Below are 21971 nucleotides of genomic sequence, written 5' to 3' on the forward strand. Positions count from 1 at the left end.
TCAATTTCCATGGTTCAGTTTATCCGAACTCCTGCTCACCCTTACTTTTCTCAATCGAGACTGTTTTTTTGGTGATGGCTATTGTGATGCTTTCTTTGGTGACAATCAACACCATTTTTTTCTCTCCATTTTGCTCTCTTATCATTTGTCTCCTTCCATTGCCACTAACATTGGTGATGGGATCGACATTTGCAAAATTGAAGTCTGTTGGGCTCAATTTTGCAAGGTTTCTAGTAAAGGCAATTCATGGCGACAGTCTTAACACACGCACACACTTCTCTCTCTCCGCTTCCCTTAAATGCCCACCTCCAAGATCTCGCTCTCTCTCTCAAATTCTCAGATCGAGTTTCTTTGGAGGCGATGGTGGTGGCAAGCACTATCGTCGTCATTGACCTCCACCTGTAATTTTTTTATTATTTATTATATAATTACATTGAAAGGATAGTAGTCGCTATCTTAAGGCTCTCTCTCGTTGGTGGTTGACAACAATCGAAGATTCAGTCATCGCCTTTGACCATTCTTTTGCTATCTCTCTCTCTTTCTCTCTTTCATATTCTTTTTTGTGTTTTTCTCACTTGGGACTTCTCTTCAATGATAGGAACTATGTTTTTTTTCTCTGGCGACGAGCAACACCATCTTTTTCTTTATTTTTCTCTCCTACTCTTTTTCTTCCTCCATTTCCTCTGGCATCTATGACGGGAATGACATTTGCAAAATCAAAGTCCACTAGGTTTGATTTGTAGTGTTTCTGCCTGCAACAAATCACGATGACGACAATAAGAAGGCTTCAATTTGTAAGGTTTTCGACAGCGGCCACCTGTTGTTTTTTATTTTTTATTATTATATAATTACATTGAAGAGATAAGGCATGCTAAGAATTTAAAGAACTAACAGTTATTTGTTAATAGCAGGGAAAGTGATCTATAAATATGAAATATAAGAGATGTGCCCGTTATTTTTAAAAACACAAAGAATGTCATTTTGTCAAACTTTAATGCTATTGTATGAAATTGTCCTAAAACAAATAGATTAAATTTATGTATTTGAAATTTCATTTCTCATTTGGTAAAAAAAGAAAATAACCCAATTCTCAAAAGAGAAACTGCATCAACCTTGAACACTATTACATTGCAGCTGATTTATAAAATGTCATAATTACTTAGTTTATTTCCTGTTAATTAAATGAATTCAGCCAGTTGAGTAGCACCCGGGTGCCATAAAAACTATGTAATAATTAAAATAACAAAATTTTGAAAATAAAAATTCCAAGAATTATGTGACCGGAAGTTTAGTGCAAAAAATGTAAGTGGAAGATTGCAAATAGTAATACGATTCTCCCCTCCCTGATTTTAACAAGGAACTTCATCATTATAAAAACTTAATGAGAAATTACATATAAGGGAGAGATTATTAAGAGGTCATGCCAAGTCAATTACTCCTGACACCCTTAAAAAGTTCAAACAAAAACACACAAAAATCCCCCCTAAATTATATGTTCCGAGAGAATGACAATAACTTCATTTTTTTTTTTTTTTATTGTGGATTGGTCTCCTCTTTTTTTTTTTCCGTAAAAGAATGACCGTTAAATTTTCTCTTCCTCTGTCAATTATAGAAAATAAAAAATTGACAATGGTGATGCACGACTATCGTCCATCACCAGCATGGCCAAATACACATGGGAACCCCCACAGAGAGAGGAATATTCCATAACAAGCATGCATTAACCATTTCACAAAACATGCGTCGGAATAGTCCAAAGTCTCAGACCGTAGGTTCCCCCTGTGGGGCAAAAATGAAATTAGCATCTTCTGTCCTGGTGGAGCAGTGGAAGTCAAGAGAGAGGGCATGGAAATATATGGTAAGGCGACCAGATCACACTCACAGCTTGCCCTACCATCTCCTACTTTCCTCTCTGGTAGAATTTGGTATGTCACCAAAAATGCTAGCACCTACCCTTTTTCTGAGTTTCTTACTTTGTTGGTTTTCCAACAAACTACAAGCTCGGAACACAGAAAGAATCTGCAACGAGAGAGATTTAAAATTCAAAAACATCGATCCCCAGTATCTCCACCGGATACGATGCACAGGCTGGCAAAGGCTTAAAGGCGCCGCATATTCTATATAACCAGTGTGCTAACCATATTCGATTAAAGGCCGTGACATGAGTTTTCCTTTATATGCAAGGGAAAAAAAAATCAACAAAAATCCTACAAGAGTCAACAGCATTTCATCCAACGGGGCCATTAAACGGCACATCAACTCCTCACTGTTCGTACAAATAGTGTAAGCGTAGAAGTGACTTGTGACCAATGAATTTGAGGGTGAAATCGAGGCTTTATTATCAATGGGTAATCAACAGTCATCACAAAAGTACAGTACCTTCCATTGTATTGTATTGTATTGTATTGTATCGTTCCAGTAGCAGATGACTAAGAAATTATACCTTGCAGGTTAATTAATAATAGCATTACCATATCTTCTATGGAGATGAATAAATAAACTAAGGCCGATCCGATCTGAGCATACAGCTGAGACTATATATGTACAGTCCCAATGAAGAAATTTGAGAGGAAAGGTAGATTTAAGCATACAGTGCAACCTGCATTGGCGTCCTATAATAATGATAATAATAATAATAATAAAAGAGCAAAGGCAGAGAAGCTGGCTGTTGATTCCCAACACCACCCCTTCATATCACACCGTGAGTGCGCGGGGCTTACTTTATACTCTTGTACATGTCGTCGATCACGCTCTGCACCACACATATTTACTTTAATCGTAACTATAAAACAGGAGTATTATAATTACAGTCATAGCAGCTGGCACCAAAAGTAAATACTAATAACAAATGGCCTGCAGATTTCTGTGTGCTTATTTGGTGTGCGTTATTTATGGGTTATTACATGTCCAATGAATTTGCCAGGTGCAAAACTTCACAGGTAGCGTCTACAAGTTCTCATAAATTAAAAAAAAAAAGAAAAGAAAAAACCCTACACTTTTAGTTTTTCTAATATCTTCTGATAGGGCCATTATGTTCAATGCGATACCATGTGATACTATAGCATTAGCAAGCAATTTTCATATAATTTAGTTTTGTGATACTATCTTAGCAAGTCCTTGTGATACTATCCTTCAATTAGCACGCAATTTTCATGTGATACTATCCTTGCAAGTCCTTGTACAAAGTACAGAAGTATGCACATGGGATTAATGAAGAGGCACGGTACCTTGTAGTATTTAAGCAACTGCGGCCTCTTCTTCTTGAATGTTGGGGTGAGAAGGTCGCGATCCATGTCGAATGGCACAGGATCAAGATGAATAGCTTTTATAAATTCAAAGCCTTTCAACTGCAAAAGAGTAGCAAAAGAAAGAAATTCTCATTGAATCTTCCGTTTCAAAAGTCAAAAATATTTCTCCCATCTTGGACGCCCCTAAAATATGACAAGCATTATCCCACCAATCAAAGTCAAAATAATGTTGTTAGTTACTCAAAGATCGAAGAAATCTCCGACCTTCTTATCTTTTGCAGTCTTTGCAAGCTCTCCAAGTATGTACTCTTTTGTCTTGGGATTTTCACATAGGGAGTTGAAATCCCCAGGCACGCCATTTTCCGCAGCCCATTTTTCAAGTGCTTGCTTACTTGGGTTAGCAACAGCAACGAGATAAGATTCAAAGCTGTTCCCATAGATCCATATCTGAAATTTGAAGACAGGCAGAATCAAAACACGATTTCAATGCTCCAGAAAACATGTACAGGTCTGATTATCCTACTACAAGCCAGAAGGAGCAAAGGTAAGACGTACAAACATTCTCAGCAAATCTGTGTATGTGTAATAACAGTGAATTAACAGTGACTGTTAAGGAAAGAATAACTTCTCAGTGAATGTTTTCCAATTGGGGAGGGAGGAAGAGAGGGAGAGAGACTCTTACCAATAGAAGCACGTGATGGTAACCTACCAAGCAACAAGACAAATGACAGACAGAACCAATATAAGGAACAAAAGGACACCACTTGTTTGTATATATTTGGAGTCAAACAAGTACTAGAAGGAAACTTCATTGAACAAAATCACTCTCTGATCTTAACATAACATGATAGAATTTGAAGGACAGCGTAGCCATGCTATCAGTAGCATTAATACCCATTAAAACTTAGGCTGTTGAGCTCATACTTTTATTGGTCACTCCAATGCTCAAAGAGAGTGCGAAGGAAATTACATTTGAAATATAAGTATTTATATAAGTTGATAAAACATACCGAGTCAAGACTAGGAACAAGCCCATAAACATTCTCCAAGTTTTCAACAGCAACATATTCTCCTTGTGAGAGCTTGAAAATGTTTTTCTTCCGGTCAATAATTTTCATGGTCCCATTTGGTTGCCACTCACCAATATCCCCTAAAGCAAAAATTGTGGAGCAGGTTTGAGCAAGGGAACAAATTATGAGTCAATGAATACAACTTAATTTCAGAAGAAGAAGCTGGTGCAAACCTGTGTGAAACCAACCGTCAACCATAACCTCTTTGGTGAGGTCTTCACGTTTGTAGTATCCCGAGAACAAAGTCTCACCCCTTATACATATTTCCCCACGTGGAGTGCTTGAACAGGCATCATATTCCATTTCCGGAACAGATTCTAGGCAAACATCCACATTGGGTACTGGAGGACCCACGGTACCAAGCATATCTGTCTCATTTGGTAGTGAGACGAATGTTCCCGCACAGGTTTCTGTCAGACCTAAATCACAGATAAAAAAGAACAAATATAATAAATAGAGATCGCTTAATCTGTTGTAATTGGTACCTAGGAAGATGTAACTGATGTCAATTAGTAGTAATCACCATGATCTGATTGCCATATTCTGGCCATTTCTCAGCTGAAACACAGTAAATGTGCAGCTAACCATGACTTCTGGTACAGTAGTTATGGATCATATCCAGTTGGTACAGTAGTTATGGATCATATCCAGTTTGTTTACCAATTAATCACAGTAGACAATAATGCAATCCTGATATATCTTAATTCCAGAATAATATTTATGATTTTCTAGGCTACTATTGTTTGCATGCCCAACACTACCTAGGCATCTTGTCAACATGCAAAGGACTGTATTCTCTAAAATTTTTTGCGGCTCTGTTCTCTAAATTTTTTTTTTGTTTGTTTTTTCTTCAGTTACCTTTTCCAGTAAACTACTTCTATGTTACTTCTACTTCTATGTTGAACTTGTCTCCTTGTGTTGAAACTTGAAATTTGAAACAATGCTTCATGCTGATAGTTTAGTGTTCCAGGACTTCACTGAAATAATTTTAGTTGTCATTATAGTGGTTTAAATCATATTAGTTGTTAATTACTACAGTGTTGGTCATTAGTCATTCATGATTTTATGAGTTTACTTTTACTTCTCGGTATAAAGAAAATAATATAAGTATTTTATAGGCATTTTGAATAAATGCACACTTCATGTGCATTAGGCTCATGCTTCACCTTGTGCCTACGCCCCAAGCACTCTTTGTGCTTCAATGCACCTTTGACAACTATACAAGGGCCAAAGCCATGTTTTCTTTTTTGTTCTTTTTTTTTTTTTTGGCTCATTATGTTTTCAAGTAAAAAGGTGAGTAGAAAAGGCAACCCATCAGTTGACTAGATCAATTGACTACCCTATAGACAATTTCAGGATCAGGCGTACTGGTGTCCAACAATCAACTGTTTGGATGAACAATTGGTCCATTGTGCTTTCTATTTTTCTGTTTCAAGATGTACCCCATAAGCTTAAGGACCATCAATGGATCCACCAGTGAGATCAATTGATGGTCATTAGAAACACCGATGACCATCAATCAATTGTTGAATCCTATAGTCAAACTTCCAAGAAAAGTCTCTCACTGACATAAAGGCATGATAAGTCGGACCAAGAGTCAATTGTTCTGAGGAACAGTCACTCTCCCTTGCAATCTAGTTTTCATGCTGCATCTCTATAATTCATGTGTTGACTCAACAGATGATTGCCCCATTAGACAGCCAAACTAATGTGTTGATTAGTTGATTATCAGGCCCTAATGACAGTTTCCCAAATTTCATGATTGATTGCAAGTTTTTATTAAACTGGCAAATCAAGTCATTGAAGAGGAACGTCCTACCCTAATATAGCTTTATCAAGGTCAAATCTCAATATATCAAGTTCTAAAAGAATTTAGAAGAGGCATGCACACACAGGAATACTCAAATCTATATTCTCATAACTCTCAAGAACAAGCTTGGCATACTCCCGGAAATATCAAAGGGAGAACAATAAGGTTGTCCTCAAAATGCTGAAACTTCAAGATCCAAAGGAGCAAAGCTTCATTTGAGTCTTCACAGGGCTGTAACATTTTAACTATTGCCTTTCATTGATTTCTTTTTTTTTTTTTTTTGGGTCTGATCTCTGAACATGGGCTGTACAGTTTAAACTCAATTTTTGCGACACTGTTAAGGCAAGGGTGTTTGTGGTGAGGCTACCTAGAACCCAAAATATAGGATTTATTGTTGGATTATATTCTTGGATAACAGCATTCACGTATCAGGTGCATGGTTATTTCTGAGATACATCTATTTTAAAAATTATTCTCGTGCATGTGTGAAATTTCTCAATTTTATTTGGACATTATACAACATCTTAAAATTTTTAAAATAAATTAACATGATTTTGAAAATTGATATTATAGTGAAGAAATAATTTAGAATGGATATGTGGTATGAAGGGACCATTCTAGTGTCAAAACCATCCACTACATTGGAGCCAAGATGACTCTTAACAGGCATCCAACTACTAATGTGGCACAAAGTTGATTCTAGTTTCCCAATGATTGGGAGAAGGGCAGGTGCGCTCACAGTGATTCCATCAAGACTTGCAGATATGGACCCAAGTATTATCTTGAAGCACTCTAGTAAGATGTGAATGTGCAAACAACAAAAGAATGCCGATTGAGATGATTATAGTTTTGATAATTGTTTATTGTGATTAATGGTTCCCTGGAGGATACATGCTTTATGCACCATATTCATCTTGTTTACTGAACCATGTGATATGAGATTGGTTTGATTCATTGGAAACATTTGCGAGTAAAGCCATTCTATTTATACATAAAATGCAATATTTTGGATATATGTTACTTGTACATACAGAATAACTATCATTGAGCAATAAGCTCGCCATTCCACTTAACATTTTTCAAGTGCACCATAAGATGCTTAGAGATGAACTTAAATCAAGGGGGACTAACAGTGGACATCATTAGGGCCCTTGCATTTATTTTTATCTCAGTTGAATTTAACATTTGAGGATATTGTTACTTTGGATATTATGGTTAATGTATCCACTATTTTTTCAAAGATATTCTAATGTATGCATTATAGACTTCATGTTCCTCAAGTCCCAGCATGAGGTTCACAGTCAATTGTACTACCCAAAGAAAATGTGAGGTTCCTCTAATAATTTTTTTCTTTTTTTGGTTTTTATTAATTTTGATGGAATGCAGTTGGTCTGTGACTAATAGGTTAAAGGTGTCCCTAGTGTACAAATTTCTTGCTTTCCAGGGGTCATTTTTGCACAGCCTTACCCTTGCTTCAGGTAGAGATTGTTTCCACAACTCAAACATATGATATGACCTTCCAATTGCAACGAAGCAACCTTATAGTGTGACTAATATGTTATCATATCTTCGTTTTCTGTTTTTTAATTCTAATTGATGTTTCACCACCCATTTTATTATCTTTGAAACAAAGATTAGTATTGTTTTATCATGCTGTGACTTGCCTTTTATGAACATCATTGCGTCGACATGTCAATACTGATGCTTAGGGGAGAGAGGCGTCATCAGGCCTAATCCTTTGGCACCTGTATGTCTTATGTTGTATTTCGTACGAAATTAGGATAGTGATTGGTCATAGGTTTGAATCCTACTCAGAACTTTTGACATGAGAAATTTGCAAAATAGCTAAGTCAATGCCAGTAAGGTAATAGAAACAATATAAACATGAAAGTGTATGTCCTAGTTTAAAGGGATTACATACCATATCCTTGAAGAACATGAGCACATGACACGACTCTTAGATAAGCTTCTATATGGGTGGCAAGAGGTGCTGCCCCAGATAAAATAATCCGTACATTTCCCCCTAGCCCGTCCTTTACCTAAGGGCGGAGAAATATGATAAGTTCTAGAAATGAGCTCCGTTAGCAAAGCAAAACAGGAAATAGAAATTTAGAAGCTTCCACAAGTATGTGTTCACCACCTTACTGAAAACAATTTTGTCAACAAGCGGAGCTGCCTGTGCATGTGTATTCCCCTTGTTCAATTTGTGATTTTTGCTGCAGTATTTTTAACACATAAAAATTAGACAGCATAAAGAAGTGTGATGAGTTTTAAGTCTACAACACAAGTAAATACAATTGAGAAAAAGTCCTTGGTTCTTGGTGTCATATGCATGAAGGATGACATCATACTTGAAAACTGAAGCATAAACTTAGTCCCAAAACAATGTGAAACATAAACAGAAGGGGTGATCTTCAAGGGCAATTTTAAGGTAAAAAACATACTCTGATAAAGAAAATTAGAAAAGCTAAATTATTCCACAATAACTGAAAAGAAACAAATATTTGAACAAATACAATATCTAGTCATGATTTTGATTAATCCAATTGAGGTAGTAATCATTTTCTTTTAAGTGGAAAATGGCCTTCAGTTGGCATGGTTGAAAAATAAAAATAGAAGCTAGATATCTAAAGCAACTGACGCGTGCATAGTGACTCAACAAGACATCATCAATATTTTTTTTTTTCCTTTTCAACTAACAAGTTAAACATAAACAACTTACTATGAGTATGCAAGGTTAAACATAGTATGTTTTAAGACACCACCAGAGGAAATCTTCTGTTGCAAACCTGAAAATGACAACAGGATGTATAAGAGTGACATGCAAAATAACTGGAAGCATTCTATATGTTTGATGCTTGGTTGGATAGATAATTGCAACAGAACAAAAGAACTTCACATCTAATAATGCCCTCTTTATTTTGTGTTTTGGGTTTGTAGTCTTCCCTGAAACAAAATTAAAATGTGAATCAAGAAAGGACGAGTTTTTTTTTTTTTCTTTATTACTGCATGACAGGCTACAAATTAATATCTTCTGATGTAGACTACTTTTAGGTTTCATTTTAGTTTATTACTACAAGTTACTCAATACCCATCATTGGTGCTGATTAAAAAAATTCACAAGTCTATCTGAAGACATTTGCATATCAAGGGAATAAAAAGGCATACCTGAGTAAATTCTATCCAAAACTCGGGGTACAGCACAAAAAATAGTAGGTTTCAGCTCACCAATATCTTCAACCAATAATTTGACATCCTAAATGTGTAATAAACTACAAACTGTTACAATAAGCTCTAACATGGGGGGGGGGGAGGTTGGAATTAGTTGTCAGCTTACCCCACGCCAGAATCCTATTGAGGCGCCATGAATGATAAAACACTCCTCAATCACCCGATCAAAGATATGTGCCAGAGGAAGATATGAAAGATATACATCATTTGCATGCAACTGGAAAAATGTAAAACAGCTGTGTAAGAAATTTCACATAAATGGATCAATAATTACCTTCCAAATAGCTCTATCTCTACACTAGAGAACATAAAATTTCCACGTTCTATACCAAAAAGGTAAAGAAGTAAATTGGATTAAGTGCCTACCGATTCATTAACGCTCTCTAGCAGGCGCTTCACCCCAGCTACAAGAGTAACAATGCTATTATTCGAAATCATAACACCTTTTGGGTCGCCAGTCGTGCCACTAGTATACATTATTGTACAAATGTCACTTTTCTTTTTAACTGGAAGATCATAATTCTTATTATCTCCCTGCAAAACAGGTGGGCAGATTTTTAATGAAGTAATTAATGAAGTAATATGGGATGACAAGGTACATAATAAAACAGGACAGCACATTGGCTTTACCAAAAAATAAAAATTGACAAAGAAGTGGTCTTCTAATGGATACTTGAGCAATCATAATCATGCGTCTGATGCATATTTCTTTTAATACTTGTGCAAATTTTTATGTGATAAAGAAGAAAAGTTTGTCATACAGAGAGTGACTTCAAACTAATGCTGCAAAATTATCGTTGTTGTCTTAACATATGCAAGTTTGACCAAAATCTCTTAACCAATATCATTTCTTGGCTTGAGGCCAGTTGCTGTAAAAGCAAAGGCTCCAAGGCCACAACAGTGGTGTCCATTTGGCTGAATTATTTAAGCATTACAATATGCCATTGCCATCTAAAATCTCTTGAATGGAATTCCTGATGGAACATGTTGTTTATATTCCTTAGTCTAATATTTTAGGCACTGAGGCATTCAAATGTAAAATCAATGATCTTTCTAAGCAACTCAAGAAGGGGGACTTGAAGTCCATAGAACGTAGATATAGATAGAGGATGTTTCATATTTGTCCTAATGAAGTTGACTAAATGTAGTCTAATTTAACGACTAATGCATTTTATAAATGGTGTTTTGCAGAAGTTCCATGGTACATTTTATCTAAAAGGAGTAGAACGAAGATTGTCTCAAATAATGAATTTTACTTTATTAAGTGTGTGTCTGGAAGGATTACCTCTACATGCATGTTTTGTGCTTAGGTCTTGTATAGAGAACCAACAAGAAGCCCACCAACCACCCATTTCTACACAAGCTTCCAAATTTCTAATATAAGTTTTCCGTTGACATCAATTTATAAGTTTTGTTTATTTTTCTTTTCTATTTAACCAATCTCTCAAACAAATCTCTAATAGCCGAGTAACAAGCCCATTAAAGTCCCAATACAATGACTTTTGGATCAAAACATACAGTAAGTCATTAACAACCTGTCACATTAGATTGGGAAAAAAAAAATGTATCAATCAACTTCCATTTGCGAAAAAAGTATCAAAGAACATCCATTTGAATAACTTGCAAACAATGCATCAATACTCACATTTGAATAATTTTCCTATAATAAATTTCGTGAGTTACAGTAAAGGCATTATTGAACCCAAACTGCACAAACATTACTAATAGACTACATATGAGAAGAAATACAGAGCACCAGAAGTCCTTACCAATAACAAAAATTCATCCCAAGAATATATAGACAGACCAAACTTCTGAACTACTTCTTTTTGTTCAGGAGTAACCTTGCCAAAGCTCACAATTGCTAAACAACAAGAAGAATATATTATATCCTGGTTCCAAAAGCAAATGCAAACTAAATACTTTAACCAATTGGAACATACTTCTCAAATAATTAGTTGTGCTAGGAAAAGTCTTCAACACCTGAAAAAGCACAAAGATAAATCAAGGATAAGGTTAGACACTCCAGAAATTCTAGTATGTCATAAGGTATTCTATCCTATTGCCACCATCCTAGCACTAATCACAAAAAAGTAATACCAGAACAACTTGCCAGAAAATTAACTGTTCAAGTATCAATTAGCATATGGACTCAAATAGAAAATGCTCCATTTTTTGGCATCAATAATGGCATATTTATCAGAAGAGATTAAAAATACATCCATGCATGTTTCATTATAACCCCATTCAAGAATCCAACTGTAAATGTAGAACATTTTTACCTCAGGAATTTTTTTCTCTTCCACAAAAGCAATTGTAACCTCTGCATGGCATATTATAAATTCAACAGCACCAGCACCTAAACCAAAAAAAAAAAAAAAGAAAGTGAAATACTTTATTGGTAATGTCCTCATACTACTCGGAAGAAAAAGAAACAAAGAAAGGAAGTTTGGCACAAAAAAAAATAACGGAATGCCATTTTAGACCCATGCCAAAGAAGAGATGTTACATACCTAAGGTATCGTATAAAGGAACACAATGGAGACCATGAGCATTGCATGCCTGCATTACTTTTTAGTATTACAAGACAAGATATGGAAAAATCTGTAGTACATGTTTCATAACAACAATAATGGCAGGAACTATCAACATAAAAGGGGAACAATATAGGGAAACACGACCAAACATGCATGCAAAACCAATGTCTTTCTGTAAGATTATAGAAAAAGCATTACACGCATTCCTTTTTTTCCTCATTCCTTCAAAAACCATCCACATTGGCTTCAAAAAGTATTCCACCATAAAATCACTAGCAAGGAAACAAACTTGTTTTTTTGGGGGGGGCAGGGGGCAAAAAAAGAAAGCAAGCATCTACTGTGGGACAGAATTTGACAGATGACGGCGACAACATGTCAAGCCTTAATCCCACTGGCAATGTGAATTTGAGCTCACCATTCATCTATCTATAAGACTATAGCTAAGTCTTTTTTAAAGTCATTACAAGTCATGTCATACTCAAGAGTTTCCCTTAGTTTTACTTGGTTTTCCTTTACCACTTTATTACAAATTTATTCTATTCCATTCACTCTGCTCCCATGAGCATCCATTGGTTTTCTTGTCACATAACTTAAACCAACTTAATTGTGCCTCATACATCTTATTCTCAATAGGAGCCACTCCAACTTTATTATGAACAACCTCATTTCTTGTATGGCCACACATCCTCTAACCTCTGTAACATCCTAATCTCATTAAGCTCAGATTTTGGACATCCATGAAGAGGTGCCTTCATGTATGTTATTTGCATCTGAAACTGTTTAGTGGATGAGACAAAAGAAAGTAAAAATATTAAGCTTGAATTATAGAGGAAGGCCTTAAAATCCAACGGTTTTAAGTTGCATGGGTTGAAAACTGAATATATGAAATTTAAGTTCAACAAAATAAAGCGTGAATGATGTGATACTTGGATATCAAATTATTCCAAGAAAATATTAGTTTAGATATCTTGGATCAATGGTCAAAGAAGGGGAAATTGATGATGATATTACTCATTGAATCAAGACAAAATGGTTAAAGTAGAGAAGTGCATCCAGCATTTTATGCAATCTTAAAATACCTTTAAAGTAAAGAGAAGTTATATTGGACAACTATAAGACCATCTTAGTTGTATGACTCAAAATGTTGGCCATTTAAGAGCTAACACATGAAACATATGAACGTAACTGATATGAGAATGAAGTAGTAAATGTGATATAAAAAAGACAAAATAAGAAATGAGATTATATATTATAATGCTAAAGTGGCGCCTACTTAAGATAAGAAGCACTTAGGACAGTTTGGATATGTGAGAAAAGGACTAATGGCTAATGGATGCAGCTAAAATGAAATAAAGGAAGTTTTTATAAAAAAGATAGAAAAAGACCAAAGAGAACTTGGTAAAAAAACTCATATACATGACGTAGAAAATAATGACTTTACAGATGATACGACCATAGATAGAGAAGGTTGGAGGTCTCAAATTCATGGCCAACCCCACCTAGTTGGATTAAGGCTTGTGAGTGTTGTTCTGCTTTTCCTTTGGTTGGAAAAATAAAGAGGCTGAAACAAGTATAATGTGACAAAGAAGACAGACACATTTACAGAAAAAAAAGACAGAGAAGGTGACACAGTTAATATATGGAAGTTATAGCAAACAAAGAAGCAAATTAAAGTAAAAAGGTTCATCTTAGAGTTTGAACATTTTCAACTCAAATCAACAACATTGGAGCCACTAACATAGTGTTTGATCTCAGTTGATATAATATTTATTTTAAACCAAGAACAATAAAAAATACCACGAAGATAGAGAAAACAGCATGAAGTTGAAACATGGAGAAAAAAGGAATACCTCCATGCTTATGATCCACTCTGGGCAATTGGCACCATATATACCACATCGGCCTCCCTATATAAATAAGTCAAGAATTCAATATGGTAAGATTCATAATACATATATTGTTTCAATTCCCCGCCCTCCCGTTTAGGGGGCATGCAACATTTATGATACTAGAGGAATATAAGATGTGAAGACTCATGGTATTGCATAAAATTTAACTGCTTCACAAAACACACATATATACATCAAAGTAATGTTAGCAATAAAAAATGTCAAATGGAACAGTTATAGATAAACAAGGAAGATATAAATCCAAGTTGCCACAAGTAAAGAAACCTATAAATGTGGTAATAATAGCAAATGCAGAGGGGGGAGTAAGAAGATACTCAAAACAATAGTACAAAAAGCAAAGCAGCACAAGAAAAGACATAAATAAGATAACAAATTAGAAGAAGAAGCAGAAGAAGAAGAAGCTTAGCAATTTTGCCACTTACTTCCTCAATGCCACAGCTGCGAATAGAATTTCCAACTTTCACCACCAAGTCATATACTTCTTTGTAAGTTTGCCAGACATATTTTCCAGGCTGCAAAGAAAAACCAATTAATGTAATCATTAGGTAAAGTGAAAACAAGTTGCAAATGATAGAAGTTAAACAAAATACACAAAAGATGTTTGTTGTGATATGTACCTTCCCATTCACAATTTCTCGGCGACCAAGCATTCGGCTATCAGGATGTTTCTCCACAGACATACTGTAACAGGAAAATTAGATAGCAATCAAACATTCTTTTTCTTTTAACAATAAGCACCTGCTCTTATATCAGGCAGTCAACTAGTAAACATAGTTGGCAAAGGCACAAGGCACACTGAGGGCAAAGGGTGCTTGGAGCCAAGGTGAGAGGCACACATTTATTTAAAATGTGTATAAAATACTTATGCACCATCATTTCAATACACATCTATAAAGAGGTAAATGCAAACTCATAATATAAAAGAAGAAGTATCACTGAAAATAATATAAAATAGTTGAAAATAAACAAGAGATTTCACCACATAAGAATAAATAACACTAAAAATAATATGAATTAGTTGGAAGTAAACAAGAAATATTACCATGTAAGTTAATAAGAAGAAAACACCATATAAAAAACACTGAAAATAAACAATTAGTTTCAGAAACAGAAAGACACACACAAACACAAACTTAAACTCCTTAACTGGAAAACATAAAATTGCAAAAGGATTTTGAAGAAAAGGAAAAAAAAAACAAAAGAAATAACAGAAAAAACAAAAGAAATTACAGAATAACAAAAGAACAGAAGAACACAGTGAAACTGGGCAAATGTAACAAGCAGCCCACAAAAAATGCTTTGAAAAACAAATGAAACAGCAAGGATCACAAAATAGTCAGCAGAGGTAAGGCTCATGTGCTCACATGCATGACTTGTTTACCAGCGTGTGAGACTCACACACAGCAGGCTGCTGGCATGTGAAATCTCTGAAGGCAAAGGCCCTCCGGCCACCACCTACAGGCTCATCTCCCACTGATCTATGTGAATATGCTCTCACATCAACCTAAAAAAAAAGGATTCTCCAATGGCGAAACATGCTAAAAGCTTTCATTTTCTATGATTCAAATATAAAATTTGCTATCACATTGATAATCAATATATTGTTAGCTTATGAGAGAGATAGTCCTGTAATTTTCCTCTAATTTGTCAGTACCAGGGATTTTTTTTTTTTTTTTTTTTCTAGATTGAGACCTTGTAAACCTATGAGGCACTTGAAGTACATTAAAGGATTGAATTTTGTTGTAATTTTAGGATATGAAAACTATTAACAGCAAAAATAAAATTTAGAGATTTTGGTCTAAATTGGCCTTGTGTGTGTGTGCGCGCGCGCACGCTCATGCAGAGAGAGAGAGAGAGAGAGAGAAACGAACTGGGTAGAAACTTAGCCTAATAAATTCAAGTTGCATGTTTCTACTTCACAACAATCACGAACCCTAATCTCACTAAGTCAGTCAGCCAAATTTAAATTGCCAAATGCTTCATTTAAATTTAAATTACCAAGAGGGTAACGTTAAGAGTTTTTTAATGATATGTTGTTAGTATGAAGTTGAGTCTTGTAAAGAGAGTTATGAATTGTCAAAGTTTTTGGCATGATGATTATGCATACAAATCAAGTGATTTAATTTAGGCATGAAATTTTAGTATGTTATACCATATAAGCAATATATTGCAATTAAAATAAAAGTGGCAACGATAAAGGAACCCCTTCACCAACTTACATTCAATGCATTCCTGTAGCATCCCCTCCCAAACACACTGTAACAGGACATAAGGCCAACGATTCTGGAACTATTTTCAGGTTGAAAGCTTGACAACAAAATTACAATCATGATGACGGAAACGTGTACATGAGAGCCTGTTTAATCTAGATGTTCTGAGTATTGTAGACATGTCAGTGCCCGAAGTCAACTCAAAATCTAATTTGGTTCTACCAGGTTAACCATGATTGAAAAGTAGAGACACTCAAATTCATTCACTTTGATCTCAGCAAACCATTAAAAATAACGTACAATCCATCGGAAACATACAGCGAACAGAACATAAACATCATCTTCGCAACCACACAAGAAGACACCCACAAATTTTTTTTTTTTTTTTTAAAAAAAAAAAAAGCGTTTCACTTTCGCACAATCAGCAGAACCGGAGCACCAAAACCGTAATGCGAACGCATGAATCAAAGGCATTTTTTCCGAGTTCACCGAACATGAAAACGAAATTCAAGAAGTCGAAAAGCTCACCGGAAAAAATCCCAACAGCTATCCAATCCTTCAATTGGCGGTGGAAACCCGTCCTTGGCGAACACACTGCGGTAGACCGGTCCGATCGACGGCCTCCCCTCCTTGGCCGGCTTGGCCGGCTCCACCTCTATCACAAACCTCTTCTCCGCCATCTCCAATATCTCTCTCCCTCTCTCTCTCTCTCTATGGCAATGTACTGCTTCTCTATCTGTTTACTTTCTGAAATTCCAGTTTGTGATCTAAGAGAGCTGATAATTTATATATGGCGCAAGTAGACCTGAGAGTTATGATCCGCTGAGGTGTATCTAGGTCAAGAAGAAACGGAGAGATCTGATCATCACCGCCAATTTACAGAGTGTAATATTCGACGGTCAGATAACGTCGGGTTTACGGATCCGTGGTGTTTGCGGAGCAGCTGAGTAATCCCCCCCCCCCTCTTGGAAGAAAATAATTACCAGTTTTACATGGAATTAATATTTTAATCCTATAGTTTTAATAATTTTAATAATTATTTTATTTATAGAAAAATATTAAAAATTATAATTGACTCCTAATTCTTATATTTAGAACACAACTTTGACTATATTAACCTATTCAAACCAATAAATAAAATAAGCAAGGGTAATTATGGAAATAAAATAAACAAATAAATGGGACCTAAAATTTTAATTATTTTTTAGCAATTCCAATCAAGTTTTTGATGGCACAAAAATTAGAAAAAATAAAATATGTTGAAAGTTGGAACAATAATATGACTCCATTTGCTTCGAAATAAATATTTTTTGAAAATACTATTTACCTTTTTTTTTATGTTTGCATAATAATAAATACAAAAAAATTATAAAATATTTGTACACATCACTTATGTTTTGGAAAATGTTAATAATCTCCCTTATTGTCAATAAACTAAGATAACATTTATTAACTAAGATAAAAATTAAATCTAAAAAATATTTCAAATAAAAGTGATTTTTATTATATTTGTTAAATTTTTTAAAAAAAAATCATATAACTTTTTATTTGAATTTTTAAAATAAATTTATCCATTCTCCCATTCGAATGACTTAATTTGAATTTTATAGATAAATTATCATAATAAAATCTTATACTCAATAAGTACTATTTAAGTGAATAGACTATTTTGTCTTTATATTAAACTATTCTTCTTTCTCTTTTATTTTCTTGTCCCATTAGTTTTTCGTCTTCATTTGACATTCTCTCTATTTGTCATTGTTATCCTTTCTTTTCTTTTTTTGTTGACTATCAATGATTGTAACAAGGTTTTCTACAATCTCTCATCCTCATGCATCATCTCTCTTCCCATTCTAGTGAATTTTCACCTTATGGTGATTGAACATTCGACATGTGATCACAAATAATGGTCACACAAAGTGTTAATGGTGTAATGACAATAAAAGCAATGAATTCCAACAATAAGTATGTGTTCGTCTTTCCCTATAGTTTTTTTTATATATTTGGCTTTTTTTAATTGAAACGTAGACATTTATGGCTAACAATAGTGATTGGCGAGCAAATTATTTTTATTTTTTTGTTTTATATAAACATATTAAAGAGAAAATATAGATACGTATTTTAGGAATTTAAAAATAATAATATTTTTTTTTAACTACACAAGATTATGTGTTGCATTGTTTATAAATTTAAAGGAGATTTATGTTATTTTTGAAAATACAAACTTAGCTAACGCTTTTTAGGCAAACATCAGGGTGTTGTGTACAATTTACCCAATTTAAAATATACTTAGCTCTCCATTGAAGTTTGATCTATTTACCCCAACTTGAAATATACTTAGCTCTCCATTGAAGTTTGATCTATTTAAGCAATTGAAGTGTTGAAAAGAGGAAGACAAGAATTTTAGGGAAATTGATAAAAAAACAATCACATGTCCTTATAAAGGGATAAAATAGTCTTTTTATTTTACCAGACAATACGATTCAACATTTAAATAGAAAAGAAAGTTGGGGATAAGATAGGATTCTAAATATATAAATTTATAAATTTTAATTATTTTATATTAATTACATATCCCGAGTCACTAAATCATGTTACCTTATGTTTTACTATGTTTTTATTTTAATTATTTTCATTTTTCTTATAATCAATTAATGAAATTATGAAGGGAAAATTATACATGACATTTGTGAGGTTTAAAGTAATTATAAAAATGATTATTGATATTTGAAAAAATACAGTGAATATTATTGAGATTTAATATTGTCTAACAAATTTTTTCTATCATTAGTTAATTACATTTAAATATTCATAAATAAATATTCTTATATTTAAAAAACTTCTCACTGTGACAACTGAACGCGTGCTGTTGCCCCCTGCCTATGCTTTCTTTTAGAGTGTCTTGTCTTTTTTTTTTCTTTTTTTTTTAGACTTAATGCATTTTTTAGTCTTTAAATTAATAAAAAAAATAACTTTAAGGATATCAATTAAATTGTACTTACTATTCAGTCATGAACAAAATAATTTTATACACTTTTAGTCTCTGACTTAACTAACATTAATTTTGCCTCGTCACGTTGTCATGTCATTGACACGTTACTCCTCAACATTGCCACGTCACCATACATACACACACGGCTTAATACATTTTTTAATCCTTGGACTAATAAAAAAAATTGTTTATCTGGACAAAATAATTTTATGCACTTTTAGTCCCTGGTTTAACCAACGTTAACTTTGCTTTGTCACGCTACCATGTCATTGACATGTCACTAGCACGTCACTCATAATATCCACGTCTATTAACTATATTTTTATAAAAAAAACAACAATGTCTCCACAGTTGAGCTCCCCAACCCCTAACGGTCGAGGAACAGCTAGGGGTTGGGGACCAAGGTTTTGGGGTTCCCTGACCCCCAACAACTGACGGCCATGGCCGCCAGCCACCCGACCGCTAGGTTCCCGGTCCCAGCCATGGCCATGGTCGGGGAGCCTAATTGTGGAGACTTTTTTTTTTATAAAAATATGGATAGCAAACGTGGATATTATGAGTGTCGTGGTAGCGTGACGAGGCAAAATTAACATCTCAATTAACGTCGATTAAGTCAGAAACTAAAAGTGTATAAAATTATTTTGTTTAGGGATGAATAACAAGTACAATTTAGTTGATATCCTTAAAATAATTTTTTTGATTAGTCCAGGAACTAAAAAATGCATTAAGTCGTGTGTGTATATGTGATGATGTGACAGTGCTGAAGAGTGACGAGACAGCGTGACGAGATAAAATTAACGTTGGTTAAGGCATGCACTAAAAGTGTATAAAATTATTTTGTCTAATGATAAATAGTGAGTACAATTTAGTTAATATTTTTAAAGCTATTTTTTTTATTAGTCTATAGACTAAAAAATGCATTAAGCCTTTTTCTTTTCTTATGATCCAATCATCATAATTTAACTTTTCTTCTTCTTCTCTCTTTTTTTTTTTTTTTTTTTTTTGGCGTTTCCAGTTATTGAATTTTCTACATCTAAGTGTGACCACAAATCCAAATGACAGATTAACCCAATGGTTGCTACCATCACTAGTTGTTTATTTTTATTTTAATTAGAGGAGAGATGAGAAAGAATTAAAGATATGTTACCATCATATGTCCTAACCAGCACATGTCTTGTTAGGCACATTATTCAAGAATAGCCATATTAGGTATGTTATCACATTACATTGATTAGTACGACAATTATGAACAAACAACTCTTTTAATAAGAATAATGGTAGAAATTATAATTGATGTGTCACATTTTATTGAAAAAAAAGATAGATAAATGAGATAATAATACATGGTTCATTAGTCTCGTTTAATAAGGAAGCAACATGACTCTTAGTATTATTCTTTTAATAATTAGTTAATTATACTTATTTTTATTTTTAAATTTATTAGAAACCACCCATATTATAAACAATAATAATATTGCCATAGAAATGTTAATATGGGTAAATTACATTGTTAGTCTACCAATTTTATATTTTTTTAAAAAATTAATATACTTTAATTTTTATCACAATAGAAACAAAATTTTAATCTTTGTTAAAAATTAATCTCTCTTTTATCTTTCATCATTAAAGTTTGTTAATGAAAACTTACATAATATATATTAATATAAATCTCAAAATTATCTATTTGTGACGTTTAAGTTAATTTTAATATAAAGTGTTTTTTAGGATTTATACTAATATATGACACTCTAAATTTTCCTTATGAAATTTCATAAAAAATAAAAAAGATAAATTAAATTTAACAAAAATTAAAGTTCAGTAATTATGATAACAAAAAAAATAAAATATAATAATTAATTTATTATGAAATACAAATTTTAAAAGCTAATGATATAATTAAAATGTTGAAAAGGACGTTTGCATTAACTTTTAGATGGGTATTTATTTCATATTAAATGTCCATTCAATGTTACAAATATATCCGTTCAGGATGGTTTGAATGTCATGTACTAAAGAAATTAAGCTAAATTACATTGTACACTTGAATTTTGATAAAATAACATACTCTGTTGGGATGCCCGTCTCTTGTCGCTTGTGCCCTCGATTTTAATAAAGAACGTAAATCGCAGGTGTAAGATCTTGCCTTACTAAACATGACGAGAATCGAACTCACGACCCACCAGTATGAACTCGACATATCGCTTGTCCGATCGCTCGATTTATGCCCTAAGGGTAAATAACATACTCTCTTGATATATTGAAATGACATCAATCTCAAGTTATTAATTTTGTATCACTTTCTTCTTACTTTTTGTTATTCATTTCAAAATCTTCCAAATAATGTGTACCTTCTTTTTCCTTTCTTCTCCGTCATACATGGTTTGAAGAGAAAAATGCAAAAACAAAAAAGATTATTAGTGATGGTTGAAGAGACGACAATAGTCTCCGAACACCACCGGTAATGACCAAAGTAACTAAAAAGAAAGAGAGATAAAATACATAAAAACAGAATGAGATAATGATGAAAAGAAAGAGAAAGATGAATTCTTCATTGTCAATAAGTTTCTCTCACCCTAAAGGGTGATAGGGTTTCACTAATGAGGTTGAAAGAAACCTTATCGGCTATGATTCTCTATCAAAGTTGTTAGAAAAACCTAAATATATATTGATACTAGTAAAGAATACAAAAATAAAACACAAAAGAAAAAATGAAAAAGAGATAGATAAACTCCATCCCTAATAAGGTTTCTTTTTGCCCAATTACTGATGGGATTTCTTCTTGCCCCATGAGCGTAGCACGGTTGGTATCTGGATAGCAGATTGTAGCCAATGATGCAAGTTCGAGTCATGGCAGCCAGAATGTGAGAGTTTCACTCTCCTGTAGAGGTGGCTCTTTGTGGGTATCATACACTGTGTCTCCTGTCTAGGGAGTCGCCGTGTATCGTGATTTACCCCTCATATGT

General features: G+C 33.8%; 1 protein-coding gene across 1 annotated transcript; it reads right to left on the minus strand.

Annotated features, from left to right (window-relative positions):
* Positions 1–2451: 2451 nt before the first annotated feature.
* Positions 2452–16784, minus strand: LOC127813062 (long chain acyl-CoA synthetase 4-like). Its single transcript, XM_052353787.1, has 19 exons — positions 16545–16784; positions 14424–14487; positions 14229–14318; positions 13747–13803; positions 11873–11921; positions 11642–11718; positions 11303–11342; positions 11129–11223; positions 9726–9893; positions 9466–9576; positions 9297–9384; positions 8851–8917; positions 8269–8344; positions 8050–8167; positions 4492–4737; positions 4259–4398; positions 3513–3695; positions 3228–3347; positions 2452–2752 (listed from the first exon to the last, which is right to left on the minus strand). Exons 1-19 carry the CDS (start codon positions 16694–16696, stop codon positions 2717–2719), a joined length of 1977 nt encoding a protein of 658 aa, XP_052209747.1. The 5' UTR covers positions 16697–16784; the 3' UTR covers positions 2452–2716.
* Positions 16785–21971: the final 5187 nt, after the last annotated feature.

Source organism: Diospyros lotus, chromosome 11 (genome assembly GCF_014633365.1).
Source record: "Diospyros lotus cultivar Yz01 chromosome 11, ASM1463336v1, whole genome shotgun sequence".
In the NCBI taxonomy this organism is placed as follows: Eukaryota; Viridiplantae; Streptophyta; class Magnoliopsida; order Ericales; family Ebenaceae; genus Diospyros; species Diospyros lotus.

What these genes read in the sequence shown, in the direction of transcription:
- LOC127813062 (XM_052353787.1), bottom strand. Translation starts at nt 16,696, where the DNA reads ATGGCGGAGAAGAGGTTTGTGATAGAGGTGGAGCCGGCCAAGCCGGCC. An exon ending in AGCTGTTGGGATTTTTTCCG is followed by an intron (nt 14,488 to 16,544) that starts GTGAGCTTTTCG and finishes TTCCTGTTACAG; the next exon opens with TATGTCTGTGGAGAAACATC. An exon ending in AGTTGCTTAAATACTACAAG is followed by an intron (nt 2,753 to 3,227) that starts GTACCGTGCCTC and finishes TGTGTGGTGCAG; the next exon opens with AGCGTGATCGACGACATGTA.